The sequence below is a fragment of the Penaeus vannamei genome, chromosome 35 (assembly GCF_042767895.1).
Source record: "Penaeus vannamei isolate JL-2024 chromosome 35, ASM4276789v1, whole genome shotgun sequence".
In the NCBI taxonomy this organism is placed as follows: domain Eukaryota; kingdom Metazoa; phylum Arthropoda; class Malacostraca; order Decapoda; family Penaeidae; genus Penaeus; species Penaeus vannamei.
Window position 1 is genome coordinate 1,010,032 of NC_091583.1, and position 17,500 is coordinate 1,027,531.

The 17,500-nt window shown below is 32.3% G+C and overlaps 3 protein-coding genes across 6 annotated transcripts in view; 2 read left to right on the plus strand and 1 right to left on the minus strand.

The window, feature by feature from the left end:
* Positions 1 to 1,995, plus strand: part of Coa7 (Cytochrome c oxidase assembly factor 7) — a 3,196-nt gene extending 1,201 nt beyond the window's left edge. The window contains exons 2-4 of the mRNA XM_070113906.1: positions 385 to 668; positions 858 to 1,037; positions 1,502 to 1,995. Coding sequence (XP_069970007.1) covers positions 385 to 668; positions 858 to 1,037; positions 1,502 to 1,636 — 599 coding nt within the window. The 3' untranslated portion in view covers positions 1,637 to 1,995. The remainder of the gene's footprint in view (positions 1 to 384; positions 669 to 857; positions 1,038 to 1,501) is intronic.
* Positions 1,996 to 3,786: 1,791 nt separating this feature from the next.
* On the minus strand, positions 3,787 to 14,006 carry Ercc1 (DNA excision repair protein Ercc1). Of its 4 annotated transcripts, none has more exons than XM_070114281.1 (7): positions 13,718 to 13,857; positions 8,475 to 8,973; positions 7,194 to 7,331; positions 6,819 to 6,967; positions 5,659 to 5,853; positions 5,203 to 5,388; positions 3,787 to 4,158 (listed from the first exon to the last, which is right to left on the minus strand). In XM_070114281.1, exons 3-7 carry the CDS (start codon positions 7,327 to 7,329, stop codon positions 3,883 to 3,885), a joined length of 942 nt encoding a protein of 313 aa, XP_069970382.1. In that variant the 5' UTR covers positions 7,330 to 7,331; positions 8,475 to 8,973; positions 13,718 to 13,857; the 3' UTR covers positions 3,787 to 3,882. The 4 variants fall into 4 exon arrangements, with proteins under 4 accessions (XP_069970382.1, XP_069970381.1, XP_069970383.1 ...); XM_070114280.1 differs by having other exon boundaries at positions 8,361 to 8,973; XM_070114282.1 differs by having other exon boundaries at positions 8,361 to 8,702; positions 13,718 to 13,856.
* A 288-nt stretch (positions 14,007 to 14,294) lies between these two features.
* Positions 14,295 to 17,500, plus strand: part of mRpL23 (mitochondrial ribosomal protein L23) — a 4,952-nt gene continuing 1,746 nt past the window's right edge. Inside the window, exons 1-2 of the mRNA XM_027355020.2 lie at positions 14,295 to 14,393; positions 15,961 to 16,166. Coding sequence (XP_027210821.2) covers positions 14,311 to 14,393; positions 15,961 to 16,166 — 289 coding nt within the window. The 5' untranslated portion in view covers positions 14,295 to 14,310. The remainder of the gene's footprint in view (positions 14,394 to 15,960; positions 16,167 to 17,500) is intronic.

The window sequence follows — 17,500 nt, forward strand, 5'->3', positions numbered from 1 at the left end:
ACCTATTACTAATTGTTTACAATGTGAACAGGCCTGTCTGACATTAAGCCCCCAAACTCCATGTCACATCTTTTTATTTCAACATTATATGTTACTGTGACTGCACGACTTTCTGAGGGGAGGATTGATAGGGGCTCTGCCCCCCAACAACCCCTGCAAACCATATAGCATAGAGTGGACCATTGGCAGAGCTTTCTGCGATCTTTTTCCTTTACTTGTGGCATTACTGCTTGTGCCTGGAGATAATTTCTTGTACCTAAGACATTTATGAGAACTATTAAGGTATATACAATATCCACAAATGCATAGTGACCTAATGCTCTCATGATTTAGAATAACAGAATTTCAGTTTCATCTGTACTTATAGATTCACATTTTTGATAGGTTGCCACTTACTGGGAGACTATCTAGAAGGCGTCAAGAAGGACTTTGAAAAGGCAGCCAAAGTATTCAGAACAAACTGCGATGATTCATCATATGCAAAAAGCTGTTACAAATTTGCAAACTACTGTTTCCTGGGCAAAGGAGGCAAACAGAACATGGATGAAGCCTATTCCTACTACTTGAAGGGGTGCTCAGCAGGGGATCCAGACTCCTGCTTGAATGGAGGACTTATGTGTGTTTCAAATACACCGACTGCTCAGCAGAGACCAAAGGATTATGATAAGGTAGGTATCCAGATTTTACCGTGAATATGGGCAAAGCTTGATGGGGAACTTTATTTGATGGACAATTTAATTTAATGAAAATCTATTACCCAAGATCTAAATTTTTGTAAAGTTGTTATTGATAGAGTGAATATAGAATTTATGGAATAATTTGAGGTGAAACTAAGTCTTACCTTTATTCAACAACAGGGTTTAGAACTCTTGGACAAGGCATGCACTGGCAACAACGCCTTCTCCTGCTACTACATTTCGGGTATTTTCATCCAGGGAGTTAAAGATGTCATTGCCAAAGATATGAGTAAAGCTTTTGATTACTCCAACAAGGCATGCGATTTGGGAAACATGTATGCTTGTGCTAATGTCTCTCAGGTAAGGCATTCTTTTGTATTTAGATTAGTTTGTCCAATCATGAGGGGTAAATTTTTCAGTAATGTTAGGCAAAGATAGGTGTCGGGTATTGCTTTGCACTCTCTGTCTGGTTGATTATCTGCACCACATCTTTTTGAACAGAATATTGTTTCATGATGTGACAAGGCAGTACCTGGTGTTTGGGATTATTTGACAGAATAGCATGTCACCCACTGCTAGTAGGCTAAGAAAGCTGTGTATTAAAATCGTCAATGTCAGATATCTTGAATAGGGAGTAAATGTTTAAGTAGAGATGGAAGGAAAAAAGTAGATTAAGTAATGATTGAAGTAAGAATAAAGATAGAATAAAGGTAAGAAATTAAAAATGTGTGTACAGATTTGATTATGCATGATTTAACAGCTTATTTGTTGGGTAATTTTTTTCAGTTTATGAATCGTTCTGTAATTAAAATCCTCACCTACAGATGTACCGGAAAGGAGACGGAGTAGGCAAGAATGACGAAAAGAGTGAGGAGTTCAAGAAGAAGGCGCTTGACCTTCAAGACCAGTACAAGGAACAAATGCAGATTCAATTCCAGCAAGGAACTAAGCCAGTTTAAAGTTATCTTTTATTTATTTAATTTTCAAAAGTGTTTTAGCACTTGTCTTTATACCTATTTGTGATAGTCGGGATATAGCTAATATTTAGTTTTATATATGTACAGTGCATGTAGAAATTTTGTAAATTATCTGTACAAAGAACTTTTTTTCTTTTTTGTCAAAGTATGAAGTGTTTTTATCATATTTATGATTAGAAATGTCGAGAATTACAAAAAAGACATATGACATACATTATTCATTTCTCATATTTTTAGTATGAGATTTGGGTAAATATAATATACGTAACTGTGGAACTAGAATCTTGTAAATGTGGCATTTGACATTGTTAATAAACGAATAAGAAAAAAATGAATATAAAGACTGATTTTTCCAAATGCAATAATGTTCAAGTTGTCCATTGCTACTCCTCAAAACTTTGGGCACAAAGAAGAAAAATATACAAGAGAATAAGGGAAAATCTGAAAGAAACAGGACCAAGAAACACCAGACATAAGGAAAGTAAGAGACAGGAAATCAAGGGAAAGACAGAGTGAGGGAAAAGACATGCAAGGAGATTGAATCCTACATGCCAACTCAAAAAGAAAGAAAGAAAGAAAAAAAAACATAAAACAAACAAGCAAATTTGCCAAAGCAAAAATGAAAGAATAGCAGCACATCAAGTAATTCAGTACAAACAGAGTTTGGCAATCCGAAAGTCTTTAAAAGAAATTACAGACTGAATCATGATATTTAGGTCATTTTCAACTTTATTTGTTTTACATCTTGAAATGAAAGTAAAAGGCAAGAAATACCATATGTTAAAAAAAAACATGAGAGGCAAAAGATTTTAAAATGAAATCAAATGAATGTAGTAATGTCACATGTTAAAGCTAAAATAAAAAGGTGGAAAATGTTGATATTAATAATGGAGGAGATTTTGAAGAAAACTCTCGTCCATTAAAAGTATGATTTACATTCACATTAAGTTTTGGTGCCAAGCTCCACATCTTTGACGTAATCATTAGGCATATAATAGATTACTTTTTAAGAGATTCATAGTATACTCAACCCTGATATAGTCGACCCAGTTATTTTCCTAGTTACCATGCTGGTATGTTAGGGTATTAGGCATTAGTTCCTTCAGTATCCTCGCCTTATATATAACCTTTGAAGATGCTCAGACTAAATTCTGAAAATGAAATGCAAGATAAAATTATTGCATCTGGTAGCGCCTTTGAGAAATATGGAAGTCACAGGGTCACAGTAATCTGTAATATCATTTTCTGCTGTGTAATGTTCAGGGCTTGACATTTTGTAATTATTTTTTTCTTGTATTTATAGATATTGTATTGCTTTTTTTCTCATTACCATTTGTGTAAAACGAACTACAGCCTAATTAAAATCCTCATGTAGGAGCAATGTCTAATATTTTTAATTGGGTTGTAAGACTACCACACACACACACACACAAAAAAAGAAAATTTGGATACGTAAGATTACAGAGAAAAGGTGTTTCTTCAATTTGAGAAACTGTATCTGCATTAAGTTTTGAAATCTAGGTCTCTTTAATCCTCGAATGTGAATTTAAGTAAGCTGGGTTTGTAATACTGGCAACATACCCCCATTCTGACTACAGAAACAGTGTTGGAAAAATTACAAGCTAAAAGAAATCCATGATGATAGGACTTTTGCCACAACGAAAATTGTAAGGAAATGCATAGATTCTGAAATTAACGATATAAATGATTATTGTCATCTTCTCAAATAAATGTTATGAAGTTAATAGTATCTGACATGTGACTTGAACATTAAATAAAAGAAGTGAAGTAAGGAAGGTACTAAACATTATATATGATTCAAGGTCAATCACTTCTTTAAGATAAGTGACAGCAATTAAGTCTGAAAACACCAAAGTTTCTTATTTTTCTTGTATTATATATATATATATATATATATATATATATATATATATATATATATATATATATATATATATATATATATATATATATATATATATATATATGAATGTATATATATATGTATCAGCCTTCATCCATACTTACACGTTATTTTTGCCTCCTAGTGATGTTCTAATTATTTATCTAGTACTTTCAGTGCTTCTATGATGCCTGCATTACATAAAAAGTGGAGTAAAAGAAATAACACATATATTCAAAATAATTTACTGTTTGATAAAAAAAACAATAAAAGACTGCTCATTTGAGGCCTTCTGTATGTTAAGGAATACCAGGCTAATTGACAACTAGTTTTCTGTTGCATCTTCCACTTCCTTTGTTTGACTCGAGCCTGATGACACCTTCTGCGGCTGGGTGTTGACCTTCTTCCGGGTGTCATTTTTCTTGAAGGGTTGCTTAAGAACTTTATGCAGCTTGGTAGCTTTCTGCGGACCAAGACCAGGGCAGAAGGCCAGCTCCTCCTGTGTGGCAGCCAGGATTTTTTCCAGTGATCCAAAGTTTGAAAGGAGGGTCATGGCATCTGTGCGATTGATGGATCTGATTGATGTGAGGGCGTCGATTAACTGGAAGAGTGCAACATCAGATTTATAATAGTGGTTACAAATATTATGAAATTTTTTTAATGGCCTACTTAACTATATATTTTTTCCCTTGTGAAAAAGAATAAAGAAAAAAATATTTCATGTCTAAGGTCTGCTATAAATCAGTCATACTGTTTTCTTTAAGCTATATTTTTGATAAAACATCCTGGCAACTGTTCCCAGGGAAAGGTGCCACAGCCCACTAATTGCTTCTGTCAGCAAATTCCTTCATGACAAGAGGCTCCCAACCGGTACGTTAGTAAAGGGGTTGCAAAGCCTGAAGAAAATGTATTGCTGGCCATTTACTAGCTGTTTGCCACTAACCACATCAAGAATATACTACAGAGCCATGTCTTCACTGAATATTGTATTTCAATTAGGTAAATACAGCATATACTGACTTCTGTCATTCTATTATAAATAGACTGACAGATGTTGAGAGGTCATGGATGAGTCAGAGGTTTGAGAGAGGGGTAGGGGTTGTAAAAAGGTTGGGAATCGTGTCTTTTAGAAAGCAAAACTGGAAAGCCAATCAAGGGTTTTACTGAATTACTTTGAGCCAGTGGTTCCTAATCTTTTTCATTCTGTTGCCCACAACCAATGTATAATAATCTCCTTGGCTCGTTCAGTGTCAGTAGCTATAGGACATGACCACTTTAGGGAAAGATTCTAATTTATTGATATGTGATAGATAATCATATGTAGGTACAGTAATTGGGATAAAATTCAGTTTAATATGATGTCATAACTTTCATATTGCCCCATGGCTCCCGGGTTGGGAACCCCTGCTTTAAACCTGTATTTGAAGATTGTAGGCACTGTGACAAAGAATCTTTTTCTTCAAGGCTCCTACAGTGTACTAAATAGAGGTGTTCCTAAATACAGAACATTTCCACTTTCTTGGTATGTTAAAAGCCTGAAACCTTATGAAAATCATCAGGTACATCCTGGTTATCTTTTCATTATTCCTCATATTATATATACTACAGAATAGAGACCTCTTGTGCTTATGTATGCATATCATACCATGGAGTATGGATTGCCATCTTGCTTTTCCATGATGAGGTCTGGAGGCTTGTGCTCAAACATTTTATACACTTCAATGATTCTGCCAGCCTCTTCATTACTCCAAGCCAGCATTAGGGTCATGTCAGCCATCACGCAGATTTTGGTCAACTGTTTCAGCTCATGGTGGGGGTCCTTCACATCAACCTGAGAAGAGGGAGTCCATGTTAATGATGACAAGATTTCAAGAAGGTTATTTATTTTCTATGGATATATATGTTTTTAAAACTCTTAACCAAATTAGTATTTTAAACAACTACCAAAAAGCAATGGAATTTCCTCCTAAATTTCAAATCTGTAATGCAAAACTGGATAGGATTTATGATAATAAAATCATAAATATAATGTTCAATTGTAATGCATCTTTAAATTATTATATGCAATAAAAATTAAAGATCATAAATGTCAAAGACTTACCAGCACTAATAGCACTCGTAGCTCATACTGCCTGCCAAGCTGCTTTAGACGATCATGTACGTAATTAGGGTTCAGGTTGTGGTATCGCAAACTCAGGAACAAGGCACAGGTTGTACTGCCCATTGTGTAATCAGGAACAATCTCTCCGTACTCCCATGGGACATTTCTTATTGATTTAAGTATCGGGTTCCCTCTCTGGGGATATGGAAAAGAATTCATAATTTTTTAATATATAGTAAAATTCATATCTTTCAAGGATTAAAAAGGTACAGAAGTACAAGAATTTCTCATTGCAATCAATAGCTTACTATCTACTTGTGAAATATATACAATTTGGAATTCTTCATCTGAACATTTGAAATTCTAAAAACAATAAAAACACTAATACGGTTTTATTAAAACACATAAAAGATATCTATGGCTCAGGTTAGACTCAATCTGGAAGTGGGTTACTAGGTAGGTAGGTGGTGTTGTTGAGAAGTGATGTAAGGAACTTGTTCGTGGATACTACCTCACTCTAAACCCTGCCTCCCAGACCTATATACCACACTGGCAAAATAAAACTGATATCTAAATTAAAAAAACAAATCTTGTTCTTGAAAGCAGTGGTTCCCAACCCCATGGTTGCAACCCAAATGAGGGTCACCAGGGTATTTCTGAGGGTCGCCAGAGAGTCTTAAAAGAAGAATAAAAGAATCCATAGCTGTAAAAGTTAATGTTTTTTATTAACACTTGTTTATTGAAATTCTATGTGTTAGTAATATAAACCTATAAAAGTATAGAATAATGTAAGCTAAAATACATCTGCAAGTATAACTTCTATGAAAATGGTTGGATATATTACTACATGTTCACACATTTAGGGTTGCTAGCCCAGGCTAAGACTGTCTTTAGGGTTGCACTCGAAAAAGTTTGGGAAACACTGCTTTAAAGCCTCAGTCAAAGAGCTGCCATTCTGATATCAAGATGATGCACACATGCCCTATGTAGTATTGCTATATATATATATATATATATATATATATATATATATATATATATATATATATATATATATATATATATATATATATATATATATATATATATATATATATATATATAAACATGTTTAAAAATAAACAATAATTCAAATAGAAGAAAGATAATGATAATTATACCTGTCTTGAGCTAACAATAACACAATTTTTGGTGGCAGGTTTTGTTCCTCCTGATGCTGCGTTTTTTGCATTGTTGAGTTCTGACGCACTCTTGACTTCTGGAGGAGGTTCCTCATAAAATTCAGATTTCTTCAGATTACTGAAGGCCTCTGTAAGAAAATTCAGTTTAAAAAATAATGTTAAAATCTCTAGATGACATATTCACTGAAGACGTTTGGCTTTCTTAAAAACATGTTATTTGAAACCTTAAAAATTAAACAAAATATTATTAAGAATTTATTCTTTATAACACATTATACACAGGTGGACAAAAAATAATTGTTTGTCACATCATGAATATCAGGACAAATATATAAAATTCCCCCAAAACCTTACTAGAAAACACTGAGGACGCTCCAGAAGTCTCTTGCATTTTCTTGATATCAACATATCCAGATTTAATTTTGCTTTCACCCGAGACAGATGAAGCTGCTGCTGGAGCATCTCCTGCGTTCTCCTCTGCTGCTGACATTTCTGTGGAACAAAATTTGTCTTAGCTTAAATCAACTGAGTGATGGTGGCATTCACACATAGTGTTGAGTATTTTTTTTCTTTAAATTCAATGAATCATCCTTAGTTAAGAATGCTGAGAAGGTAGGTATAAAAACAAATATAAGCATGAACTAAATCAAAGAGCCTGAACATTTCAGAGAAACAATAATCTATGATAAAGTACAGGTAGTCTGATGGGCAAAAGCTTTCTTAATTATGTTCAAGCCACACTGGAAAGCATACATTACTGCACACATGTTTGTGTTTGATTTTCCAAAATTTGCTGCTGGTGAAAGATCCATTTTTGAGATGGGTATGTGGTTAGTAGAAATTTCAAAGAAAAGTCTATTTGACTATAACATAATGTACCACTTTGATAAAGTTACTAATGGAATAAAACCATTATATATTGCGAAATGTGCAGATGGCAACTGTGAATTTTCTCACATATTTATACTGGCTTTCTTTTGTACAAATACATTTTCACCAGTCTCTAATCTACGCCCTTTACACCAAAGATCATTGGCAGACAGCGCTTTCAAAATTTGGTACTCTGTTGTATATTCCCTGTTGTTAACGTCACTGGTGTGTTTTGCTGTTCAGGTATTCAGTATTTGAAAAACTGTCCCATATTAGAGGACAGATTGTCACTGTTTTGCTTGAATATATGTGGTGTAGGTTTGTTGGTCTTTCCTAAAGTGCCGCAAGGAATAACACTAGTGGCAGACTGCAACTCTCGTAAGTCTTCTCAACATTTACTCATCTTATTGAAGTTACACATCATTGTGTAAATGTAGGTATCCAATATTATTCTTAGTTATATATCCTTAACAGGGCGTGATTGTCTTGGTAGAGAGAAATAACTGAGATGCTAGATAAGTGAAAAAGTTAAAAAGATGTAATGAAACCCAAAAATGTGATAAAAATACACACTACAGAAAGTATTTTTTAATGAATTTAATTTACAAAATATTCATATTCATACTGACTGTTCTTCCATAAGTTACTAACCTCCAAGAAACCGAAAGTGTTCCTTATATATATATCAATGTTTTCCTTTACACACAGAATATTTATTCTTATGACAATATCTTATACTACAAGCATAGGACGTGTACAGTTCACCTCATAAAGGAAACTAAGTAAGCAACATTGAGCACGAATGAGGAATCAGTTCATCTTCTTCTTCTTTCTTCTTTTATAGGGTTTTAGACTTTTGCATAGTCTATATCCCCTGGATCTTTTTTCTTTTCTATTCTTTCTTTTATATGATCTCTGTTAGTTTGGTTTTTCTTAAAAAGATTTTGGTGTGTCTAAGAGTATAAAACTTTTCTGTTGGGGAGAGATCTGCACCTGTGAATAATAAGTTTATGTTAGGGTTGATTACTTTGATTTTTCTTAAGGCTTCTTTCAATTTTGTTCTGCTGGAGTGGAATCTTGGACAGTGTAGGATTAAGTGTTCTATATCTTCTTCTTGATTATGACACCATCTACAGTAAGGGTCATTTGTTATTTTCATTCTATGTAGGTGTTTATTTAGTCTTGTGTGCTTAGTTATTATTCTAGTTATGCAGACATCTAATTTTCTATTTTTGGATCTTAACCATGGCTGCGGTTCTGTGTTCTGCAATAGATAATTCTTTGTGTTAAGAATTGTATTTAACTGAGTTTTCCAGTTTCTCTGGTTTTTTTTTTTCATCTGTTTTATCTGTTTTTTTGTGTCTTCATGTATGGTTATGGGATATCTTATTTTGTGTGCTTTTTTAGCTGCTTGATCTACTATTTCATTTCCCTTTATTTTTTTATGTGAAGGTATCCACTGTAACATTATTATTTGATTTTGATTTACCATTGTATATATCAATTCTTGTATTTCAAAAGTCATACTTTTAGAATTCTTAGGTTTCGGGTTTGATATTAGTTGAAGTGCAGATTTAGAATCTGTAAATATTACTGATTTTGATAATTTGTTATTTTGTATGTATTTTAGCCCTTGTTTTATTGCAAAGAGTTCTGCTTCTATTATTTCTGTATTGTTTGGTAGTTTCCATGTTGTTGTTATATTGTTATCTTGTATGTATATTGCTGCTGATGTGGAATCGTTGTTTATTTTCGAGCCATCTGTGAATAATTTTTTATAATTTCGATATCTTGTGTTTTCTAACATTATATATTGTGCTCTTATTATTTGTTCTGGGATATTTTTTGTTTGCTCATCTAAGAATTTTGTTTCTATATTTTTTGTAATATCAAACCAAGGTGGAATAGGGGTTATGTTTGACATTGTTTTTATCTTTATTTTCACTTGCAATTCTTTGTTTGTTTCTATTATTCTATGGATTAAGTTATTTTTATCCTTTTGAGGGTTATATTCTTTTATATTTTCTGTTAACATTTTTTTTATTTGTGTATTTTCTTTTTTTTCTAGTATTTTTAACATTTGGGTGAATTCTTTTTCTTTTAGTTTATTTTTGATCGACATTTTATTTGTTAGGGCATAGAGTGCATTTATTGGAGTGGTCTTTAAACATCCAGTGGCTATTCTCAAAGCTCCATTTTGAACTGTTTCAATTTTTTTTATTTCTGTGTCATTTGCTGTTCCATAAATTGTTATACCATATTCTATTTTTGGTTTTATGTAGATATCATAGAATTTTATCATTGTCTCTCTATTTGCTCCCCATGTTGTTGTTGATAATTTTTTCATTATGTTTATTCTATTTGTACATCTAATTTTCAAGTTATTAATATGGTTTTTCCACTTTAGTTTTGGTGCGTCGAATTCGAGTCCTAGGATTGTATGTTTATTTGTGAATTTTAGTTCTTCATTATTTATTTTTATTATTGGTATTTGTCTTATTCTTTTTTTTGTAAAGCACATTACTTTGCTTTTAGTTAAATTTAATTTAAGCTCCCAGTCGTTAGCCCATTTTACTATTTTATTTAATCCTACTTCTAGATTGATTTTTGCTTCTTCTAGATTTTCATTTATTGTTATTATATTTATGTCATCTGCATATATTATTTTGTTGGTTTTTACTGTTAGATTTAGATCTGACATCATTATGTTGAATAGTAATGGACTTAATGGAGATCCTTGTGGAAGTCCTTTACTTATTCCTCCTTCCTCGGATTTTTGGTTTCCTATTATTATTTGGTAGGATCTATTATTTAAAAAATTAGATATCCATCTGAGAGGAGTACCCGTTATACCTAGTTTAGCTGCTTTTATTATTATTGCATCATGGTTTACTTTGTCAAAAGCTTTTTCTAAATCTAGTGATGCTATTAGGGCATATTTTTTCTCTTTATAAGCTTTTTTAATATGAAAATCGATTATTTGTAATGTATCTATTGTTGAGCTATTGGGTCTGAAACCTGTTATGTCTTGACTTAGTTTGTTATTTTTTTCAAGCCACCATATTAGTCTATTGTTGATTATGCTTTCTAGCATTTTCCCTATACATGAGATTCTACTTATGAATCTATATGATTTTTTATTTGCTGGATCTTTATCCGGTTTTAATATCGGATTTACGAGTGATTTTTTGAATTCTATAGGATATTCTCCTTTTATCCACAACTGATTATAGATGTTTAAAATTTTTTCCAGTAGGTTATTTGGGATATTTTTATAAAATTCATAAGGGATACTGTCTGGGCCACAAGCTTTATTATTTTTTGTCTTTTTTATTACAGAAATTAATTCTTTTAATGTTATCTCCTTTTTTAATCCATTCGTACTTGGCAATTCTATTAAACTTTTAAATTCTGATTTTGTTATTAAGCATTTTGTTTTTGTGTTTATTATACTTTGGTATTCTTCTTTTAAGAGTTTTAATTTCTTTTTTGTTTCTTGTATTGGCTGATCATTATCTATTAGCGGGTAATTATTTATTCTATTACTGCCTGAAAGTTTCTTAATAAAATTCCATATTTTTTTTGGTTGGGGTTCTAAAATCTAATGAGTGGCAGAAATTTGACCAACTTGTTCTTTTTTCCTTTTCTATTGTATCTCTTGCTATTATTTGAAGTTTTTTGTATTCTATTCTGTTTTTTTCATTAGGATTTTTTCTCCATTTATTGAATGATTTGTTTCTTTGTTTTATTACTTCTTTACATTTCTTATTCCACCATGGTTTTGTTGGTTTATTTTTACTATTATCATTATTTAATCTGAAATGTTTCATCCCTATGTTTTTTATTATTTCTGTTATTTCGTTCAGTGATTTTATATTGTCCACATCTATTTTTTGTATTTCTTCTTTAAATTTTATCCATCCTTCTTCATTGAATTTCCATTTTTCCTCTTTAACTATTGTTTCTCTATTGTGATTAATGTCTCTTATTATGATTGGAAGGTGATCGCTTCCTCCATATATTTTTGCTTCTACTTCTAATTTACTCAGTTCTGGGGTGCCCAGAACTAGGTCTATTGTAGACCCTTTACCTGTTTTCGGATCTATTCTAGTAATTTGTCCTTTTGGAGTTAACATCAGTATGTTATTTTGATTTATTAAATTAAACAAGTTTATTCCAGTGATATTTGTTATATTTTGGTTTGTTTTTGAATTCCATAGCGGATGATGGGCATTAAAATCTCCTATTATGAGTTTTGGTTTTTCTATTTGGTTTATGTAGTGTTCCATATCTTTTTGATTTACTTTGTTACATGGGTTGTATATTAAAAGTAAGTGTAGCCATCCTCTTTTATAGCTAATCTTTATAGCTAATGTTTCGATGTTTTTATTTTGTAAATCATTTAGATTAATCTTCTTGTATTGTATATCATTTTTTATACAAATTGCTAAGCCGCCTCCCCTTTGTTCTATTCTATCATTTCTTATGATATCATAATCTTTTATATCAAATTTGTCATTATTTGTAAGCCAAGTTTCGCAAATTGCGAATATCTCCGGGTTTTCTGTTTGAATTAGATATTCTATATCTATTTTTTTGTTTATTACAGATCTAGCGTTCCATAGTATTGTTTTAGTCATTAAACCAAACTGATATTTGTTTTAATATTGGAGCAACTTCAGTTATTATCTCTGTTATTATTTCAATTATTGTTTTGTCTGATTTGAATTTTTCGGTTATATTAGTTATTAATTTGAAAATTCCTTTTGTTATTTCAACAAATGAAGGTTTTTCTTCTTTGTTTTTTTGTTCTTCTTCTTCTTCTTTCTTCTTCTTTTCTTTTATTGTTGGGGTTTTGTTTAGTGGTGTTGGTAGAGACCATGTTATGGGGGATTCTGTGAGTTTCTTGTCTTTTATGTTTTGTTCCTTTGTGTGTGTTTGTTCTTTTGTTTTTTCTTGACTGTTTTTTTGTTTTGATTTTGTTGATTGAGTTGGAGTATTTTCTGCTCTGTTTGTGTTATTTTTTTGTTTTGTAGGTGTTTTTTGTGCTGGTGTTATGTTATTTGTTTGTGTTAGTATTTTAGCATATGTTTGTGTTATGTTTGGGTTTGTTTGTTGTATAGTGTTTGTGTTATCATCTGTTTGTTGTTTGTAATCTGTTTCTGAGTTGTGTATTTCTGCTGTGGTAATTATTATGTTTTTTTGTATTGGTTGATTCTGTTTTTGTGTTGTTGGGTTTAAGTGATGGAAAAGTTTTTTTACTTCTAAGTTATTTGGTGTTGTGTTTTTTTTGTTTATTTCTTGGGCTTTTTGATGAATTGGGCAAGTTTTATCGTATGCTGTGTGGTTACCTTTACAGAAAAAGCAATGAGGTGGATTTTTGCAATCTTTATATTTGTGATCTTTTTGGCTGCATTTACTACATCTTATTTTGTTTTTGCATGATATCAACCCATGGCCATACATTAGACACTTAAAACATTTGGATATTGGGAATGTGTATTGATATACCTTATAACTTATATGACCTATTGTTAATTTGTTAGGTAATGGACCTCTGAATGTTATTTTCAGGGATTTAGTAGGAATCCATTTATTTTCTCCTGATATTTTACTTGGTTTATGAATCCTTGTTATATCTTTTATGTATGTATCTGGCCCCCATAGTATCTTGGTTTTTTCTTTGATTTCTTCTATTTCTATATCTGTTTCTACTGGGGATATTGTTCCATAGGAGCATCCTTGGTCTTTATTTGATGCAGGTTGCTTACAGTTTATTTCCCAGTTGCCTAGGTATTTAATTTCATTGAGAGGTCCAATTTTTGATATATCTACTACCTCGAATCTAATGGCTTTTCCATCTCCTATTACTCTTAATGAATTTTCAATTATGTATTTTTGAAAAATTGATTTATTTATGGCCTCAGTTAACCTTATTGGATGGTTGAAGTTTGAGGTATTTGATTTGTTTGTTATTTGTATTAGAATAACATTTTCTTGAGGGGTACCTTGAGATACTGTTCCGTAGGTATGGTTCTCCGTGGTCTGTTTGCCGGTTTCTTCGTTTCTTGCTTGTTTGGTGTATGGGCAATCTTCGCTATCACTGTCACGTCTTCTGCTGTTTTTCTGGTGTTCGTATATCATTTCATTGTCTTTTCCAGGTTCTTCACCTGGATCAAGATCAAAGTTTCCGTTCATAAGCTTTCACTTCACTAAGTTCGGTACTTTTTAAAGATTGATCACTCTTACACGTTGATGTTCACTCTTCAAAGTCTCGACCGGTTCTCCTTTATGAAATTTGTAATTGTGACGAATAAGTAAACAACACGCATTCACAACTCAAAAAACAAACAAACATTATTTTCATTAATCTTTGTCAAAAAATAACAGGAAACCTAAAAAATACTAATAATAGAGGAAATATTTTCTAAAGTAGGTTAAAGCAAAAGCAAAAAAATATATATTTGATATAACGCTTCACTCCTCGCACAATGTCAAAATAAATAAATGATGAACAAGAAACCAAAAAAAGGCATGCATAAGGAACCGAAAAGTATAAATTCAATATAAAATGTAATCTTAAGTAGATATAAGCACAATCATGGTAAAAATAATAATAATACTTTTACTTACGAATGCTAGACCGTGCGGCAGCCGACAACACACAAACATGTCGACGCGGTGGTAAGTTTATTATTGATAATTCATTGCAAAGGGAGATCTTTGTTGCATATGTTAAGTAGCTATTACGTAGCTCATTATCTAGATTGGATTGAGAGTAAGGAATAAACAAGAAATGATGTGGTCTATTTGTAATTTGCAGATAGTAATTTTAACCGTTTCAACAAGATCTGGACATAATATTTGTTATATAAATCTGAAGTAAATTCAGAAATCTGTTTCAGCTTTCTGGGTAAATGCCGCTATTATGAATAACACTGTGCAGGCTAGTGTCAGATGATGTATGTCTTTTTAACATTTATCATGGATCTACATGTTGTTGATCGGTGTCGTCCGGGTTGTTTCAAAGGCTATTTTGATATAAATAAATGCTGGTATTGCTTAACGACGGTCGCGAGAGACTAAGTCCCAAAACCGGCTTTGGGTATCACGCTAAAGCAAAGATCCAAACCTAACCTTTCCTTCCTTCCGTTCATTTCCCTAGACAGGGTGTTGTTTTTACCCCTCGCTCCTTTCTTAGCACTTCAGGCCAACTGACAAAATATTTTTTTTTTGGAGAGAATATTTGTGACACACCTTCAGAGCTGTGTTGAGGAGGAATTATTGAAAATGGACTTATAGAAAATATAGCATTAAGAATTCTTACTGTGTGAGGGTGTTGTGGACTTCTGGTGATATGTTGCGGATATTTCGGTCATGTTAGGTAAATATGAGGCCAAAGCGGTTGCATCTGTGTTGTTTATGACTCTTATTTCGTATGCTCTACAAGATTTCAGTGTACATTTCACTCTAGAGTAAGGCACTTTGTCAAAGAGAGAAGTTGCGGAGTGTATGATGTTAGCGGTAGAAGCAAGGGAAGGAGCTTAGAGTCAAGAGCCGGAAAGTGGTGAGTGTGCTGAATGCTGTTGTCCCAATTTTCCCCATATTTAGTGTTGAAGTATTTATTCGGGCAACCATTAATCAAATCTATATTGTTGTTATGATTCCATATGCCAGATTTTAAGATGAATGTGTATTTGTTGAATGTTTTTTGCCTGTACTGCAAATTTCACTGTGTCAAGACAGAATCTGCATAAGCAAGGTCATTGATGTATAACTTTAATTGTTTATATATAATTCCAATTAAAAAACAATCAGAAAAAAATATTCAATCTCATTTTTCAGTGTGCAAAATAATTTTCAAGGATTTTATTTGCAATCACAGAGTAAATGCTCTGAAAGTTTAGGTAAATGAAAGAAATCATTTCAGAAACAAGAGAGTAGTTGATGTACTTATTATAATGGAAATCACCTGGCGAATCACTGCCTCAACCACGTAACCTGATGAATGACCGGTTAATATTCTGGCTTACTCTCCCTCGCCCAGTTCAAAGGGGGATGGGAAATGGACCTGCTAGGCCGATTGTGTGGAGTAGGAACTTTCCTTGCATTACCACTTTGTTTAACTTTTTTACACTTTTTTCATCATTATTGCTCCTTGAATTTTGTTTGTTTTGCTTCTATTTCATATGGGAGACATATGTGACAGTATCCTCTGAGTGTACCCTTTACCACTGTTGTCTTATTTCAGGTATCCACTTTACCGCAGAGGGAACCCACAGTTGAGAGTTTTCCTGCCAAACTTTTACATGAAACTTATCAAGCCGAGAGATCCTCAGCCTAAAAATGTGGTGCAGTTTGAGGTCTCGATGCAGATGTCCAAGTTTGACATCAAGAACTATTTGGAGAAGATCTACAATGTCCCAGTGGAGAATGTTGTGACTCATGTCAGAATGGGTAAGGGATTTTGTATGACGAGGACGATAGTAAGCATCTCAGTATGTTGGTTTGCATTTCAAGATTTATGTATTTATTTGTTGATTAAATTATTATTTTTATTATATTTTGAATATCATTGTTAATGTGTCACTTTCTTCAGAGTTGAGAACCATATTGATTTTCTTTTTTTTCTTTTTTAGGACTGCAGTTTTTCAGATTGAATGATTCATATTCTTTATCTATGTGGATGTGATATGAATATTGATTTTTTAAACCACTTTTCAGTCATGTGTATGATTTTTTACATTTCATCAGAAATTTTACTCGCATAAACTAATGGATATGTCATATTGTTTGTTTCACAATTTCTTTAAAATATAGTACTTGCATTCTAGTTTTGAGGTAGATCAGAAGGATGTTTCTTTTTGAATCACCCGCAAGTTTTCATTTTTTATGGAAATATGAAAAGTTATATTTACATTTTGGGGGAGATAGGAAACATTAGAATACTCAACTTAATCAAGAAATATACCATACATTTTCTGTGAAATAGAAGTAATACTTCATTGAAAAATTTAGTGTATGAAATTACGTGCAAATTTTTGTGGTACATACAGTAATACTAATCACAATACTAGTCTTATCAAAAATGATTGATATCTCTTTAGTTGCTCTTCGTATAAAATGTGTAGACTATTCCATTATTCTTGTTCATATTCAAATAAATTACCGTATTGAGTAAATTAGAATGAATTTAATATAAGTTTTGCTTTTGCTGTCTCACTTTCATTCTTGTTCACATATGTATTTTTCTTGTGTAGATATAGATGGCTCTACAAGTGTTTAGTCACCAATAAGCCAATTACTAGTTCTACCTGTCTTACCTGTTTACCCTTTTCCTTGATGTTCAGAGATATCCTTTTTTAATTTTGTCAGTAAAGTTATAGAAATCATAATGTCATTGGTGGTGATGATAAAAACAGCATTGATATTAATATCATTAGAAAGGAACATTTTGCCCCCAAATTCAAGGAAATGGGAAATGTAAGGTTATCTAGGGTTACTAATTGACTCCATGGTGGCTGAGCAGTTTTGTATACCATTTCATATAACAAAATTTCAGTGGACATTGTATGTTCCTTACAGCAATGGGTTGATTCAAAACTCATTGTACGTCATGTCCCTCGGTGTTTTTATCAACCCAAGAGAGGCATTTGTTTGATATGTAGAAAGGTAGAGTGATTTGTACTTAACAGTTTGATATTACTTTCGGTTATGTAAGTTATAAGTTACAGGCCACTACTACATTGACTTGAACTCATCAGGGTTGCTGTTTCTAAGTATTATGCCTT